Genomic DNA, 17,322 nt, shown 5'->3' on the forward strand with positions numbered 1-17,322 from the left:
CATTTTTATAGACCACAGGAAAATGTAATAAAAAAAGAATCAGTATGAAGACTTTGGGTTGATTAATGCATAACAGTGGGACACAGTTTATTACTTTAACTGTTTTGTATATAATTTTACAGACGTTTGGCATATCATGACACATATTGATATAGGTAAGTATTATTAACATTGTGCTGTGGAAGTTTCCTATCTCATTGGTAAGGAATTATCTTTGTATCTTTATTGCACAGGAAAACCCCGTCACTGTCTGACGTCTTGACCACAGTCACATAATGAAGTTTTATAACCAGGTTCAGAGAGCTACGGAGAGACGGTTCCCCCACCCAGAGTCCCATCCAATCTTCCCAATACCAGTCAACCTCCATCCACCAACGACCCTGTTCTTTCCTCCCTTCATACCTTCGACTCACCGTCCTTTCATACATTTGACCCTCACTGCTTCATCCCTTCTTCTCTCCTCTCCATCATCTCGGCTCATCCTTTCCATCACTTGCAATAAACCCATCTAAACTTAAATCTATATTGGTCCTTGTTAGTGAGATAGCATGCATAGGATACACAAATCAGAACACAAGATTACATTATAGGTAGGTATAATGTTGAATGGAAGCGTAGGGTAATGCTTTGTATGATGAGGACATGGATGCTCCCTCTGTCCTGGTTTAAGGTGGATTTCCCCCCTTTAACTGACAGTCACATTAGTTAGCTCGGTCCTCAACTTATTTTAAGTCTCTTAAGTAACTAGCTAACGGTTACCTAGCTGCTTTCTAAACGCCTCTTGAAGTGAATCAGTTTTAAAGTTAGACTGACATAGAGTTCATTGTTGTCAGAGTAGCCTCGGTGAATCAGTCCCTGAGATGCTGAATGAGGTTAACCGACCTGTTGTGCTCCGTCGCTGATTTGAACCGCACTTCACACACGACAGACTCGAGATATCGAAGAATTCTTCCGCACTACAATCTGAAGGAGTCTTATACGGGACGACAAACTGCTGGCAATCAAGTAGATCTGTGTAAATTAAAAGATATAAAGTCAGAGGCACTCTGTATCTATTAGCTACATGCGGTAGCGTCCCCGTCGCCATGGTAAACAACGGTCTTCCCTCTTACCCACAATCCTATTCACCTTGCGTGATGACGTTGCAACGGAATGTATATGTGCGTCACAGGTTAAAATTGTTGGTTAATTGCAAAAATCAGTCGATTTAATTTAAAATTCATTATAAACATCCAAACAATTAACAATCTTTACAGCTATTACTATCGAATAAAAGTATTTCCCCTACATATACTCTGAGTATACCCTGTCCTATACCACTACACTAGCCTAATAACACCAGATACTCTAGTATCCAAACCACTTTATTTATATAGCACGATTTTTAGTAAACACAAGGTTTTCAAAGTGCTGTACAACAAAATAAAACACAATAAATAACACATTAGAAACACAATAAAAACATGAAGTAGATAATAGAAAAGAAAATATAGAATAATAGAATAGAAATATAAAAGAAACAATAAAGTAAATAAAAAGCACTACCTGCACAAGATAAAATATATAAGATAAAAATAAATAAATAAGTAAATAAAAATATGCATGTATACACATAAAATCAACACTACATGCTGTTAAAAGCCAATGAGAAGAAGTATAGTAGTATTAGTATAAACAATATATAAAGAATCAGCACAAGTATGTTATAAAACATGATTTACATACAACAGAGTGTACACAACACAAGTAAGAAAGAATCAATATATGTGTAATAATTTAACTTTAATATCTTTAATGACTTTAATATGTGTGATGTTTACATTAAAAAAAACAAAAAACTTTTTTAATAAATGCAATATGTAGGGATCAGACTGGTTTAAAGTGATAAAGAAGAGTGGAAAAAGTAATATCATATCAAATCAAATTTTATTTCTATAGCCCAAAGTCACAAAATACAATTGCCTCGGAGGGCTTTACAATCTGTACAGGGAGTGACACCTCGATTCGAGTGAGGAAAAACTTGCTCACAGAAAACCCTTATATGCCTGGACATGCCCAGGCATTCCCAGACAGGGGACGTTAAATTTGAAAGAGGATACTAAATGATGTAATATGATGTAATACTGTCAAGGACAGAGCAAGAAGAAGTAAATGGATTTGAGGCCAGGTTCCCTATGAAATGACTGGACACCGTTATAATTATGTCATGATGTGTTTTCTGGATGGGCGTTAACTATGATGTGGTCTGTCTGTAAAGCTATAAAAAAGGATGTTCTGTGCACAAAGGCCAGTTGCCTTCAGCCACAGACCTCAGGTTAAAAGGAATAAAACTCTGCCTTATTCAGCTTTAATAATCCCCGGTGCCATTTTTGAAAAAGTGTTGCAGAAGTCAGGACTTGTGGAATATCTTTGTCAAGGTTAGTAAATAACCTTATTGAAGAGGAAAGTATTCTACTGTAAGTGTTTATCTGAATATTCTTCTGTGGATGAGTCATAAGGGACTTTTGGCAGGAAATGTGAGCATCAGTCATCTGTATCACATTCACTTCCTGGTGACACACCAAGGCACTGTAATATTTTTCTTCGCTGGTGAGAGAACCACACATGTAATGAGATTGAGTAAGTAAGATTTTTTAAAAAATGTAACCTTTTCAATCTGATGAGATAGTGTTTAATTTAAGCATAGGGATATAACTGAGGCTTTGAATCATTGTAAAACAAGTAAAGCGAGACTTTTTCTATTTGAAACATCTTGTTTTGAACATTGGATGTTGGGGTGCCAGAAGAAAGAATCTGCGAAGAGAAAAGAAACTCACTGGGTGGAGACAAGTTAGAGTTCTGCTCTGCATAAAATAAGCTCAGTGTTGACTGTTAAATGTTTTGGGTCATTTTACCATCCTTTTCTGGATGAAGATTGTGCTTTTTTCCCCCCCCTCATCCCTTGCTGGCTGAAGATATTTGCCTTTTTATGGTGAAAGAGTTTGATCCCTGATAGATAGATAGATAGATGCTGTTGTTCAACCCCAGTCCGGTAGGTGGCGGTAATACGCCATGAACACAATTCAGAGCCAATGAACGTCAAAGGAGGGAAAAAAATCCCTTTCTGGAGCTAAACGGGGAGGAATGGGGCCGGACGCATGAAGTCACGACTAACTTTGGACAAAGCAGCTCATAAAACCCCCGTTAACAATAATTCTTTGTGCTCAGCTGTGGTTGTAAGTATATGCCTGTGCTTCAGTGTGACTGAAAACTTGTTTCTCATTTCCCATTGTTGCTCCTTTATGACGCACGTGTTTACTGGCTGGATGTCTCGTGATAATACTTGCAGCATGCAGCTGTGTTTTTCACAATGTCTGTCTTAATTTTTCAGTTGCCACCCATCCTCTTATGCAAGATGACCATAATCCTGCGATTGCAAGGCCTTGACGTGAAGGCAGGTACTGAAGATATCAGGGCATTCTTCAAATGCTTTCACATACCTGATGGTGGAGTGTACATAGTGGGAGGAAGTCTCAGAGAGGCTTTTATTGCATTCACCGCTGAGAAAGATGCCCAGCTTGCCATGCGGTACACTGGCACATTTCTCAAAGGGTCTAGGGTAACTTTGCACATAAGCAACATGGAAGAGCTGGAGCACAAGTTGGAGACTTTGTTAAAGAGGAAGAAACCCTCACCCACAAAGCCCAGTGTCAAGAGACCTCCGACGTCTCCAGATGCAAATCAGTCTCCTTTGAAATCACAGACTCCCAAAACTGAAAGTCTACCACCTACTACTGCACAGACCCGTGATCCCAATACTCCCAACACAAATTATCCACAGCCTGATTATCCTGAAACTTCAAGTCTACAAACTTCAAATGCAATTGATTCCAATACCGCCTTTCTTCTTGGGATTTGTACAGTTCTACATGGTCTCCAGTCATCTCATCAAGAAGAAAACAATGAGGCAGTGCCCATATTTGATATCCCTAAGACTGAAAGCAGAGTTGTGTCTAACGAGGTGAGGTCACCTGAGCAAACTCAAAACTCAAAGCCAGGCTACGTCAGGCTCTTTGGTCTGCCAGCGTCAACCACAAAAGAAGACATCTGCCGTTTTTTCAGTGGGTTGATGGTGCAGGAAGCCATAGTGAATGTTAAGCTTGGAATTGGACATGGCTGCCTTGTGAAGTTTGCAAGTGTGCAGGATGCACGTGATGCTCTTCTCTTCAACCAGCAGTCACTGGGCTCCATCTGTGTGGAAGTACGTGGAGCAACTGAGAAGATGTGGACCAGTGCGCTGGAAGAATGTGAAAATGGTTTGGATGTTGAGGTGAAACTTAAACATAGCCCTCTTCAGGAAACCGCAAACCACACACAATCACACACCTCTGCACTGCAGCTCAAGAGGCAATCTGTCAATCAGCTGCCATTTAAAGCACCAAAAAAGTCAAGACTGGACAGCGACTCAGCTAATACATCATCAACTATGGAGTACATTGTCATGGTCAAAAATCTACCCAAAACTATGACAAAAACTGAAATAAAAGAACTGTTTAGATGTCCAGACATGGCACACAAAAACGTATTGCATTTGCTTGACAAGGAAAGCAACAGAACAGATGCAGCTTTTCTTATTTTTACCCGCACTGAGGATTATGACTATGCAATGAATCTCGCTGGCTGCCATGTGGGCTCTAGCGCCATTGAGGTCTCATCAATCACTAGGATGATGATGAGGGACATGATGGCGAGAACCCGTCCCAGAAATCATCAACCAGTCACAAAGAAGAAAATGAATCGTAAAAGGAAATCCCATCCAGTTGAGATACTAGAAGAAGCACCAGACAAGAACCTGGACCCTGCTGGAACGGCTCAGACATGCATGTTTGTGAGGAACATGCCCGGAAATGTGCAGAAAAGTCAAATAAAAAGCTTTTTCTCCAACTTCAGACTTGAACAGGATAATATCAGCTTACTGCTTGACACAGATGGTGAAGGTATTGGGGAGGCTGTGATTCAGTTTAAATCACCGAAGCTTTCTGCGTTGGCTCAAAGGCTCCATGGTCGGGACTTCCTGGGGACGAAAGTGCTTCTTACTCGCATAACTGAGAAGCAGAGGGAGGAAATCTTGGCAAGAAATGTTTGAAGAAGTGAAACATTATTGCTTCAGAAAAGACAGATTCTAAGATCTTTCCACCCTCCCCCCACCAAGTTTGTCTTCCAGCTGTAGTTCTGCTTGAGTGCATCAGCTTATTCAGTGTTTACTTGGTACTAAACGTTTTAATCATGCACAGTATCATTTCCTGACTTTACACCTGTGAACATTCTGTAAATAAAATAAGTTTTTTATGCCATTTTATGGTCCATTTATTAACCCAAGAGACCTTTCCATTGAAAAGTCCCAGTGATGACTACACAGCTATGTCTCATGTTGGAACAGGATCCACTTTGCTGCTACAGAAATCTGTTATAATGGGAAGAAATCAACTTCAACGACACAGCCAGGAGGAACTTTTTTTAATAATGTTATTTTGGGGATGCTTCGATATTTGATGCGTCCACTGTAACCTGGCTTCTTGGACTAGATTCAGAACCTACGGAAGAATCCCCTGTTGTCTCTGAAGTACAGGAGCTGAAAAACAACAATAGTTTTAATTTCATTGGAATGAAGTGAACAGACACGTGTTGTTTTCTCCATTACTTTTAATAATAACTGGACCAATGGGGAACCATGGGAAATAAACAGTGGTCATACACTTAGGATCAGCTGAAGCTGATGAAAACTTGCACAGAATATTATGTAAAACTTAAATCATAAGTCTTCTAGAGAAGTCAAAGATACTAAAGACTACTAGGTAGCAACAGAAAAATTTTTTTACCTAAAAGCATATAAATGTACACAAGATCAAGTTATCAACTCCTGGACAGTTCATTAACCAATACACACGAGCCAGAGGGATGAGAAGATTAAGGTGTCACATCTTGTGATGGTCATTTGTAAAACCTGGGTGGACCGTCAGAGTACCTGGATGGACCTGCAGAGACAACACAGACAATTAAAGGGCAGCCCAACTTCCATGTTCCTTCATTGGCGTCTTCCAATTAACAAATACCATTATGTACATCTGAGTCACAGAAGCATCAAATGGAAAGGTTGAGAAACTTTATGCTTTCATACCCGAGAAGTTACTTGTGTATCGGTCGCTACTGCTTGGCAGTCTCGAGGGTGTAGAGGAGAAGCTCGTGGAGCTCATTGACAAGCTGCTCAGACTAGAACCCTGATGAACAAATGGATCATTTAGAAAGAGATGATGACACGTTTCCACATTTCAGAACAGAGCAGATGGTTAAAATTGTCAGGCTCACAGCAACTCATACTATACATAAAATATTAAGTAAGTAGCCTAGATGAGATCTCATGATTTACCTTTAACATTTGGTTTCAAATTACAGATACCAGAACAGGACTGTTTGCTTCATACCTTGGATACGCTCCTCAGTCTGTACTCCATCAGCACATCTGTTAGTTTCTGTGTCACCTTCAGCACCAGCTGTGCATCATTCTCATTTTCTATCCGGAAAGAATCCTAAAAATACATTTAGAGTTGAGTTAAGTTACTATGAACAAAATAACGCCATCACTTAATGATCGGGAGGAACCTGTTATGAGAAATTAGACACGTACCAGGTAATTGAGTAGTGTATTGGGAAGGCTGTTATTTTCTGGAGCTGCTCCCATCAAGCCTGGCCTCTCAATTGACTTTTCCATTGGTCTATCCATTAAGCTATTCCCCATTTGGCTGCCCTGGTACTCATCAGAATACATTCTGCTGGGGCTCTCCTCCATCAGTCCACTCCTCCCATAGCCATCTCTACCACCACCTGGTCCAAAATTATCTCCACCTGGGCGACCCATACCATCCCCAAAAGGTCTTCGATCCATACCGTCTGGGAAAGGTCTTTGATCCATACCGTCTGGGAAAGGTCTTTGATCCATACCACAGTCATGGAAATCTTGACTGTTTGAGTAGCCTCCAAATCCAGGCTCCCCATACTCTCTGCCTGGATAGTCAGAGTGTGGACCGCCCTGAGGAGGAAACTCCCCTGGAAACCTCGGGTCAGAGAACCTGGGTCCTGTGAGCAAGTTCATTGGATTTAAATACACATGCAGTATAGAAAATGGTCATATATGCACACCATTACAGATTATGCTTTAAAATAAAACATGACTCACCGAAGGGTGGTCCCTTTAGTCCCATCCCTGGTGGTGGTGGTGGAGGCATAACTTTAGGAGCAGCAGTACCTGTGAGAGAAGGAAGTACATGAATGACAAACAACTCAAATAACAACCAACAGGAAAACCTTTATTAACTACTTGAATAACAGAGCAACTTACGGAGTCCTTTGAAAGCAGGTACTTCACAGGGCTCCTTCAGTATCACCTAGAAATCAGAACAGCAACAGTAAAATGTCTAATTTGCATTCAGGATGTATGAAATAAGTAAATCCACTGTTCAAAAGTAAACTTAAGTTTTTTTCCCCCAGGAAGAATATGTTCTGATTGATATTACCACAGCTTTAAAGCAGCCAACATTTTTTTCCTGGCTACTTTTTGCAAGCCAAACTTACAAATGCTAACAAAGACACATTCCTGTGTGGAGATCTAATTAAGATCATAATCTTTTTTGACCCAGGAACATAAAAATGAAATATTTCTGCCACTGCTGCAGTGATAAGAGCACAGCACTCACCTTGAGTTGTCCCCTCCCTTCAGTCTTCTCCACCTCAGCTGCAACTTCTTTAATTGTCTTCCTTACAGCAGGGTCTCTGATGGCCTCCTCCTCTTCATGGGTGACCTTGTCAGGGTGGATCTTTTTCTGTGCACAAGGTAGAAATTTATATAAATATTACAAATAACTTTCCAATATCATGCCTTTTAGGCGGACTAATAAAAACTATACTCACTAAGTATCTGAAGCTGTGTTTCCAGCCTCTTACGTGGGCAAGCATATCATGCTGTAAGCGGGAGACAGCACAGAGTTTGCATTGGTAGTGTGGTGGGACAGATTTACTGGGGCTGCGGTATTCCCACACATACTGAAGACCTGTAGACACATGAAGATCACTGGTTACAGTATGCATTTCTATAAAGAGTGAAGGAGTTTCAGTAGATGTATGCTGGAAATAGCCCTCCTGCTTACCAACTATACACTCTGTGACTGCTTTCAGCTGTTTGCTGAGACAGGGCAGGGTCTGGATAGATGTCCCTTTAGTGAACACTGGGAAAACAACAGTGGTTAGCACCAAGCAAAAGCTTTAAGCTTCATAAAAATGTCCACAAGTAATAAAGCTACCTGCAGTGTCTGATGGCCAATGAATTTGGTTCTGTCTATATTAACTAAAGAACCATGAGAAACCCAAACTCCTTATGTGTGCTTTTGAAGCCTGAGGGAAGATCATGAACAGCAGTTCTCGGCTTACCCCCATTTAGGCCTGAACACCAGCTCCTACAGTCCATTGCTTCTCACTGTGCCCAACCACAGAGGTGCCGCACTTCTGTGTTGCACTAATAAAACAAGCCAACTGCCAATGCATGATAAAATCCATGTATAGTTGTAAAATACTCTGGTAAGCAGGTGAGGTTTACTCAGATTAAGAAATATTGTAATACAACAAGTTATCGCTGAAGCCAGTGTAGCACTGGCAACTGAATATAAAACAAATACTGCGTAGAGCAGTGTTAAAAAAATATTTTATGGAGGAAAAAAACCACCATCACAGCACAAAAAGTGCATTACAACTTCATCAGAAACCATCGCAGATGCATGGTTTTATCACTGTAGGTCCCATTGTTTTGAGACCATGTGGAGGTGTCGCTAAGGACTAATGGAGCTTATTGGTGCTGGTCTTCAAAGTAGCAACATCTTAGGAGAATGGGTTGACATTTCTAAAACTGGTCAGCATATTTTTAAACATCTAAAATGTTGAAATTTTGATTTTCTAGGAAACTTGTTGCAAGATACTAGAACATGTTTTGAAAGATTACTTCTGCAGTGGAACCATATATGGCACCACAACAGCCCCCCCATCTCTGAGAGTGTGAATCTCTACTCAAAGAGTGGTGAACATGCCACCACCAATGACATGAAGCAGGGAAACCAAGATCTCAAGCTTCAACTCTCAGCACTGGCAGTGGCACCGTGTATAAAGGACTTACCTATATCAGCAGAATGCTGCAGCTGCTTTCTCTGTCAATGGAGGGAATAAACCCACATGAAGGAGAGAGACACATACAGGCATTAGTGACAGGATGACACTTAGCAGAGGACTGAACCCCTCGTCCATGTCCGCCACATTAAATATGCCATAGAGCATTTCCTTATTCTCCATGACCTCCTGCGTCAAGCAGCGACAGTCATAGAGTGGTTAAACGTAATCGGGTGATTAGTCTAAATTCTCATTAAATGAGAATGCAGAACAGCAACACTTCATTATTTGTTTAGAACAAAAAGACAAATAATTGATACACTGAATGAAGGCTAAAAAACAAAAGTTCTTTTTGCAAACATGTATACAGTGGCCACATTCACAAGAACACTGGGGTCAAGACCTCAGTGTTTTCCAGGAAAATTTAACTAAGACGTTGCCAGTCTTTGCTCTTCTACCACTGTGTATTTGGTATGAGCAACGACGATGCTTGATGTTTTAAATCATGTAAAAATACGGATGTATTCCTGCTATATTCTGTAGCCTGACTTGGGCTGAGGTCACCTGTCAAACAAGAAAACTGACTCCCAAACAATAAGCAGAGACAGACATAAACAAGAAGGGAAATTCAGAATGCTGCATGTAAACTATCTAGAACTAACTAACTAACTAAAAATTAAAATGTCCTGGTGTGTTTTATCAAATAACCTGTACAGAAAAGTTTATCAGTGAGATTTCCATTAGTGTGTAGTAATGCACTGTCTGTTTTACAGCCGATTCACATATTATGCAACAATGCCCTTAAAGCATTTTTTTTTTTTTTAAATGTATCCCTCCGGGAGCCTTGCTAAACTTCAGGCTCTTTTGGTTTCGAGCGTGACGGCACTCAGAAGTAAATACTGAGCAGCCTTCCACTGGACGTTGGTTCAGGGAACCGAGATCACATCACGCATAAACGTCAAATCTGAGAAAAAGAGAAATGTTTGCATTATGAAGCCGACTGGACTTTGCAGAGATATCCACGTAAACCCACAACAATGATTAACAGGCCACATATATGTGAGGCCTTTATTAACCACAGTACAAACACAACCGAGCCTGAGAGCACAGAAGGCTGGCACCGAGTCCACCTGGACTGCTGCCGCCTGGCTGCCATCAGGCACCACAACAGCCGGGGTACAACATCACTAATGAGGCAAAAAGTAATCACTAATGTGCCTCATCAACGAGCAGGACCATACACGTGAAGCAGTGCGAGTCTACCTGAAGTGATGGTGATGTTTTCAGCAGTGTATATGTTTGAGTGTGATACTTACCCTGGCGTTTCTCTTCTGCTGATTAAGCTGCGGCCCATTTTTTGGCGGAGGCAGGTTGGAGTTGATTGAAGCCTGAGCCTCCATCCCCTCGGTTCTTTCTCCACTGTGGGACGATAAAACAGACTATATCAAAAATAATTCACATGCCAACTAATCTCCCTTGAAGACGGAGACACGCTCTCGTTGTTAAATCTGGATTAAAGCGACCAGGATACTCGTTTTTACTGCGAGCTCCTCGAGGTGTTTCGTTTCACCTCGGGCCTGCACGTCAGCCACGTTTTTTGACGATATTACAGCAGCTGTGACGAACATCTAAACGCAGAACATAATGCATGTGCACTAGTTAAATAGAAAAGATAATATTACCTGAGATATTTCAACGCAAGCGGCGAGTTTCTGCAAACACAAGCTCGAAACGACGAGCTCTGATAAAAACAATGCGGACAGCCGCTCAGGAGGGACGGGCAGCAGTGGCGTTGCCTGTTTAAAAACAGACGAAACTGAACCGCTGTTGTATTTATCTAATACGTAATAAAACTCAATATGGTTTCATAATAAAACCACATACCGTTGTTCACATTTAATGTCGCGCTGACTGGCATTGAGACGAAATAAGTTAAGATCTCTCAGGCGCTTGCACGGACTACTATGTGTTGCGTTCGTTTTAAACACCGGGGTTTACCGTAATACTCCGCCTGAGCAGAATTGAACGAGGTATTGAAAACATTAATATTTCCCAGGACAACATTTGTATATTAGACATTTTAATCGCAAGTGGGTGCACGAAACATTGTTCGGTTATCTTGAAAAATCTGTAGGGTCTCAGATATTTATGTTTTATATTGTAAACCCCGCAGCCGTTGAGCGCGACACAACTAACGAGGCTTTGTAAACATGTACACACCGAGCCGGAGGACCCAACGCACCGATACCAGATGAAACGCTGTTTTCTGTTTGTGTGTTGAAACCTGTTAACTCTGTTTCTCTCCGTGTTTCATACCGTGTAAAGCTCTGACGGCAGCAGCCGAGACTTTCCTCTGTGGTAAGTTTAATAAAGAACCGACGTGCGTGATGCTGAAGCAGGGGGCGAGGCAGTTAGCCACGAGCTACCCGTGAGTGTGTGTGCAGCTCGTGTCTGTCAGAGCGTGCAGCTGCATCAATGTTTTCATGCTTCAGATCAAACTTCCAGATCTGACAACGTGAAGCTGTCCGCGGGGACAATACTCACATTAAAAAACAAAAAACAATGAAAGTTAACTAGTTATGTTTCATTGTCAACAATTATCTTTTTAAAAATATGACAATGTCACCAAATCTAAGCAAATCAGGCGTAAACAAATCTAAAAAAAAACAGATAACAAAGAATAAATTGTATGGATACGTTAAACTTGCATGAAGCTCATACAAATCTGAACCTCGTGTTCATTTTAAACATCACTTATTATGAGTAATGCAAAGTCTGTCAGCATTTAAGTTTAAAACGTATCACTCTTGCTCTTGTCTTTAACAACTACATGAATTCCCTGTACAGATTGTAAAGCCCTCTGAGGCAAATGTACTTTGTGACTTTGGGCTATACAAATAAAATTGATTTGATTTGATTTGATTTGAATGTTTTCATGCTTTAGATCAGGAGTGTCCAAACTTCTCTAGAAGAGGGACAGATTTGACAATGTGAATATGTCCGCGGGCCAATACTAAACACTTCAAAAATGAAAAACAATAAAATTTGTTCTGTAACAGTTTAGTTCTCATTGTTACAATTATCTTTTTTTAAAAATATGACAATGTCACCACAATGTGAACAAATCTAAAAAACAGTTCTTCCTTTCTTTCACATCTGGAGTCAGATAACAAAGAATAAATTGTATATAACACGTTAAACTTGAAGCTGATACAAATCTGAACCTTGTGTTCATTTTAAACATGACTTATAATGAGTAATGCAAACTTTGTCAACATTTAAGTTTAAAACGTAACACTCTTGCTCTTGTCTTTAACAAAATCATCTACAGATATATAACATCAGCAGTTATGTCCTTAAAAGTGCTTTGTCATGTCAATCAAAAAAAGCCAAATCTGGGAGGCATACAGTATCTGACAATCCTAGCAGGCCATAAATAATATGTTATAAAAATGAAGCTTCTGACCGCGGGCTGTGATTGGCCCCCGGGCCGTGCTTTGGACATCCCTGCTTTAGCCTGTCCTGTTATATACTAGTGGTTAATCCCATCATCTCACCTTCATATCTGCTTACACCTACAGCAATATAGACTGCAGATATGAAGTCCAAGAAGAAGAAGAGGCAGGATGACTTCCAGAAAGTCAAGTTAAAGGTGGGAAAGATGAAGCCCAAAGCTGATAACGCCACCAACACCAACTTCCGGACAAAGGGAATCCACCTGACCGAACAGCTGAAGAGAGACACAAGTGGCCCCACCACTCACAGACAACTCGGTATCAATGTAAGCTCTTCATCTGTGTCTCACATGTCAGTAAACTCTCCTGCATTTTTATGGAATACTACAATTTGTCTGCTTTTTCTTTCTCCTACTTCACCAGGATCTCATGTCTCAGCTCCACCATTATAACGCCAATGTGAAACATAGTGCCTTGTTGGGTTTGAGAGAGTTGCTGTCCCTTAACCCCTCTCTGTTAGAGCAGCATCTCTCTCGCCTGCTCTCTGAAGTGGCAGCTGTTTTCACAGACAAGGATGGCAACGTCCGTGTGGCTGCTACACGTGTGCTTAGGTCAGTGAAGTAACAAAAATAGCACTCTGCTTTTGTTTTCTTTATCAAATAACATGCGCTTAATTTGTCTTGCTGCTTCCAGGTTCATTGCACAGTCTGTGCCTGCAGAACGAGTGGCTCCATTCTTCCCTCTCCTCAGTGCCCACCTGTCTTGTGCCATGACCCACATCGAGACAGGCATCCAGGAGGACGCGATGAAGGTCCTGGATGTGTTGCTAGAGCACTACCCTGCTCTGCTAGCAGCACGGCCTGCAGTGCTCCTCACTAACTTCCTGGAGTTGATCTCTCACAAACAAAATAGTGGAGGAGCCAATAAGCCCCAGGATGCTAAGGGTCGGACCTGGGCGCTGTCAGTTAACCCTAGCAGGGCTGTGACTAGCCAGCAGTGGCGACTCTCTGTGCTCCTCAGGTATAGAGGTCTTATATACACAAGATTTAAAGAAATAAATTCTAATTCTAGCTGCTAACCCTTTGTTTTGTGTCACTTGTGTTTCAGGCTTGGACGCTTTCTGCAGGCAGTAGTTGAGGAAAGACCAGTGGAGGAAGGTGATATGTTTGTCACAGCTGAAGGAATGTTTGGCTCCAGTGGAGAGAGCAGGCTTACACCTCTGTGTCTCAACTGGGAAGAGCTCACCTACAGCAAGATTGGAGTTAAGGTGTATGAGCACTCTGGGGCCAAACCGACGCCACGGTCCACCTTTAGACTCAGGTACAACATCATAAACTCACAGAATAGGAATGAGAGACAGAATTTATATGATTGTATGGTATGACACAACAGAAATAACTTGGTTTAAGTTGAATTTAAACAACTATATTTCATGTTTAACATTTTATTTTAATCTCTCATTTTGTAGACCAGAGGTAGACCCAGGACCTGCAGTGGGTGAGGGTCTGGAATCAGCTGAGGCTGTTCAGAGGTTTGCAGCCACACTAGTGCCTCTACTGCTCGAAGTGTGGGTAGAAGCCAGCACAAGTGACTGTCCCTGGAATAGCAGTGACGGTGCTCATCTTCTCACCCCAGATGCCATGTCGGTAATGTTCCAGGTGTTGTCTATTCTACAGCTGCTGAGAAAACTGGCACCGCAGCAGGATCACCAGGATGCACTGGTGAGATGAGGAGCGCGCCAATATCATGCAGTGATTTTTCTTTAAGAAAATGTGTTACTAAAAGTGACTTTGTCTTTGTGCAGGATGCATGGTTCCATAAAGAATATCTGGGAGATTTTAAGCAGCACTTCATGAAAAACTTTCCCTATGGTTCTCGGGACACACCCAAACATAAAAAGAAGGTTGATCTCAAAAGGTAAGGAATATCATATATCGTTTAATAGATGAAGCAAACACATCTCTTTCCAGTTTTTATTGATATGAAGTTAAACATGGTTATGTAGACTATGTGAGGTGTGCAGAAAATAAATTGTGGCATCATTTTACTTATTCTTTATGTATTCGAACTTACATTTTAATTATGCACACACTGAAGTCCTAAACAAGCTGTAACTACTGTAATCCCACCACCTGTCCTGTAGGAGTAAGCAGACAGCAGCTATACCGGGACTGACAGTAGAGCCTCTGGCCCTGAACATCACACTTTGCCAGGTCATGGTGTCCCTCAGCCAGAGCCGAGGACTCGGCCGAGAGACTGATGGAGACTGGCTGACGCCTCTGAGAACGTTTGTCCGAGACACTCTGGGTAGCGGGGTGAAACTGAGCTACAGGCAGCTCCACATGCTGTTGGGAACTGTTTGGAAGATGGTACTCACACAGAGGAGCAAAAGTAAGCAGAGTCTTTGCTAGAGTGATCTAATAAACATCACTTAGATACTGGTTTGTTCACTAGACATTTTTCATTGAATTTTTTTGGTGTATTTTGTATTTATGCAGCAGTGACAGAGGACCTGTTGGCAGCTGTGTATATCTACTATAAGCAGAAGCATCTGACTCTTCAGACACGATCTCTGCTGCTGTCCTTCTACAGCAAGCTGTACCTGCAGGAGCAAGGACACACACACATAGCGAGGTAACTGCGGTCACTGTTTTCCTACATGTGGGATCTTCTACAGTTCTAGCATACAGCTAAATGATGTAACCACATTGACTCTGTCTTCTGTTTCTGAATTTGAAATTCAGATTTTTATTAATTAAAAGTGTAGGAGAAAAGATTTCTTTGCAAGATAGCGTAATTGAGTTGCACATCCAGACTGCATCTCACCAGATCAGATTTCAGTACCGCATTTGAGTCTTGGAAGAATCATTTGAGAAATGAATCTGATCAGATACGTTTGTCAATATTTATATAATAATCTAACTCACTGCTTCTCGAAACTACCAAACTGTGCATTGTAGATATAAAATGAAGCATGTTTATACAACTTCACTACTTCCTCATCATCTAGAATTCAGTTAGAAACCAATTTGGGTGGGTTGTTTTTGAGAAATTTGCCATTTCCAGAACACCCACCATGCTCTTTCCATTCTAAGCACAGACCAGTGACTGTTCAGGGAGCATTTTGTTGATCCAATTAAGTGCAGGAAGGGTTTATGATGATCATTTATCGTTTTATAGTCTTACTCTAAGCTAATTCATCCAGGACCATGCACTGTAAATGAAGTCGAGAGCAAGGAATTTGAAACATAATGTCCTAATCTTCCTATTATATGATTTAGGCCCATATGGATGCAACAAAAACAGATGTACACATTCGCTTAGATGCAACATTTGGTCTATTGTGGACCAAAACCTGTGCTTTGAATCCAGACACACAATTCATTACTGTAACTCTGGCTGCATTTGGCTCACTTGCACCTTCCCTTTGTGTCTCTTGAAGGAGTAAGGTGCTGTGTCGTTGGTTGGCATCTCTTCCTGTGCAGTTGTCCCAGCTGGGTCACCGTAACCCTGCTCTCTCTGCACGACTTATCCTGTCCATCCAGGCTGCTGCTTCTCGAGGACACAAAGACCTGCTCAACAGTCTGCAGACAAACGCCTGCAGGCTCTATGGTACACACACACACACACACACACGATTAGTGAGGAAAAACAAAGATCATAGAGGTTGGGACATCAGGTGTTTGTGGTGGTGTGGTCAGAGGTTAACAATTGAAACTTTAAAGAGAGAGTTGTAGTAGTAGTAGTAGTTACATTCCATGCTGCAGTAAAAACAAGCCTTTTGTTACACTTGTTTCTTATTTCCAATAGAAAAAATAAATGTAATAAAGCATTGTGAAAAATATATGATAATTTTCTATGTGCATAACAGTTCAGTAAGAAAGAATGCAGCAATAATGGTCACACTATTACAGAGAAAGATGTTACCAAGCCAAGATGATTATGAAGTACACTATATTTTCCCCAGGGGGCAGTGTAAGTCCATGTTTCTCATCCCAGACAACTTTAGATAACTGAACTGCAACCAGAGGCAGAAAGCAGTAATAAGACCAGATCCACTACTCTGAGTATAGTCCGATAGTTTGTGTTATAGACGGGGGCCAGGAGAGGAGGAGGAGGGGAGGGGGTCAGCCAGTGTCCGGATAGTAACTGCCGCAGAGCGAGCAATTCACCATCACAAGACTCCTTTTGTCTGAGGGTTTCTGACATCAGCATGTGCGTCAGAGACAGACAGAACACCACGCACACACACACATTATCTGAGGCCTCACTGTAGTGGCTATGCCCGTCTGTCTGTCTCTTTTTTTTTTACTAGTTAGAACATAGCCTGGCTTTCGTGGTATCACTTTAATTTTCTTGATTAGAGATTCATGTCATATTTTCAGACGGCACGGAGCATGGCTGTCTCTACCTCATTACATACGAAGTGTGCGTGTCTGTGTTTGCGTGTGTCCGTGTAAAGATCCACAGGAAGGAGTCGTGGTGCTTTTACCAGCAGAATCCCAGCAACGAATGGTGCAGCTGCTCTACTTCCTACCCAAAATGTCCCAGTCTCTTCTGGCCAATCTGAGCTGCTGCTGCACCACTGGACGAATCTCTGCTGGCCTCTCCGCCTCTCTGATTCGTATCATACACCTTCGGTGAGCTTGAAACCCCCCCCCAATACACCAGTGGAGGCCGC

General features: G+C 41.5%; 4 protein-coding genes across 9 annotated transcripts in view; 2 read left to right on the forward strand and 2 right to left on the reverse strand.

Annotated features, from left to right (window-relative positions):
• Positions 1–1,129, reverse strand: part of tmem67 (transmembrane protein 67) — a 9,653-nt gene extending 8,524 nt beyond the window's left edge. For 2 of the 4 annotated variants that reach the window (XM_010736052.3, XM_019270462.2), the window contains exon 1: positions 883–1,129. In XM_010736052.3, the coding sequence (XP_010734354.3) occupies positions 883–1,087 (205 nt within the window). In that variant the 5' untranslated portion in view covers positions 1,088–1,129. The remainder of the gene's footprint in view (positions 1–882) is intronic. The other 2 variants (XM_019270467.2, XM_019270457.2) reach the window with 1 other exon arrangement.
• Positions 1,130–2,313: 1,184 nt separating this feature from the next.
• Positions 2,314–5,333, forward strand: rbm12ba (RNA binding motif protein 12Ba). 3 transcript variants are annotated; one of them, XM_010736005.3, is made up of 2 exons: positions 2,314–2,619; positions 3,371–5,333. In XM_010736005.3, exon 2 carries the CDS (start codon positions 3,395–3,397, stop codon positions 5,123–5,125), a length of 1,731 nt encoding a protein of 576 aa, XP_010734307.2. In that variant the 5' UTR covers positions 2,314–2,619; positions 3,371–3,394; the 3' UTR covers positions 5,126–5,333. The 3 variants fall into 3 exon arrangements, with proteins under 3 accessions (XP_010734307.2, XP_019126126.1, XP_010734306.2); XM_019270581.2 differs by lacking the exon at positions 2,314–2,619 and adding an exon at positions 2,633–2,829; XM_010736004.3 differs by lacking the exon at positions 2,314–2,619 and adding an exon at positions 2,863–3,215.
• A 331-nt stretch (positions 5,334–5,664) lies between these two features.
• On the reverse strand, positions 5,665–11,180 carry si:ch211-197h24.6 (hypothetical protein). Its single transcript, XM_010736003.3, has 13 exons — positions 11,071–11,180; positions 10,869–10,982; positions 10,503–10,605; positions 9,197–9,227; positions 8,181–8,258; positions 7,945–8,084; positions 7,731–7,856; positions 7,376–7,421; positions 7,214–7,282; positions 6,665–7,113; positions 6,462–6,566; positions 6,158–6,257; positions 5,665–6,014 (listed from the first exon to the last, which is right to left on the reverse strand). The coding sequence occupies exons 3-13, from the start codon at positions 10,584–10,586 to the stop codon at positions 5,971–5,973; spliced, it is 1,272 nt and encodes a 423-aa protein (XP_010734305.1). The 5' UTR covers positions 10,587–10,605; positions 10,869–10,982; positions 11,071–11,180; the 3' UTR covers positions 5,665–5,970.
• Positions 11,181–11,292: 112 nt separating this feature from the next.
• The window catches only part of tex10 (testis expressed 10), a 9,591-nt gene continuing 3,561 nt past the window's right edge, over positions 11,293–17,322 (forward strand). Inside the window, exons 1-11 of the mRNA XM_027286233.1 lie at positions 11,293–11,544; positions 12,768–12,967; positions 13,065–13,252; positions 13,335–13,661; positions 13,749–13,961; positions 14,110–14,362; positions 14,446–14,558; positions 14,785–15,032; positions 15,140–15,275; positions 16,084–16,253; positions 17,104–17,281. Coding sequence (XP_027142034.1) covers positions 12,785–12,967; positions 13,065–13,252; positions 13,335–13,661; positions 13,749–13,961; positions 14,110–14,362; positions 14,446–14,558; positions 14,785–15,032; positions 15,140–15,275; positions 16,084–16,253; positions 17,104–17,281 — 2,009 coding nt within the window. The 5' untranslated portion in view covers positions 11,293–11,544; positions 12,768–12,784. The remainder of the gene's footprint in view (positions 11,545–12,767; positions 12,968–13,064; positions 13,253–13,334; positions 13,662–13,748; positions 13,962–14,109; positions 14,363–14,445; positions 14,559–14,784; positions 15,033–15,139; positions 15,276–16,083; positions 16,254–17,103; positions 17,282–17,322) is intronic.

The sequence above is a fragment of the Larimichthys crocea genome, chromosome XIII (genome assembly GCF_000972845.2).
Source record: "Larimichthys crocea isolate SSNF chromosome XIII, L_crocea_2.0, whole genome shotgun sequence".
Lineage (NCBI taxonomy): Eukaryota > Metazoa > Chordata > Actinopteri > Sciaenidae > Larimichthys > Larimichthys crocea.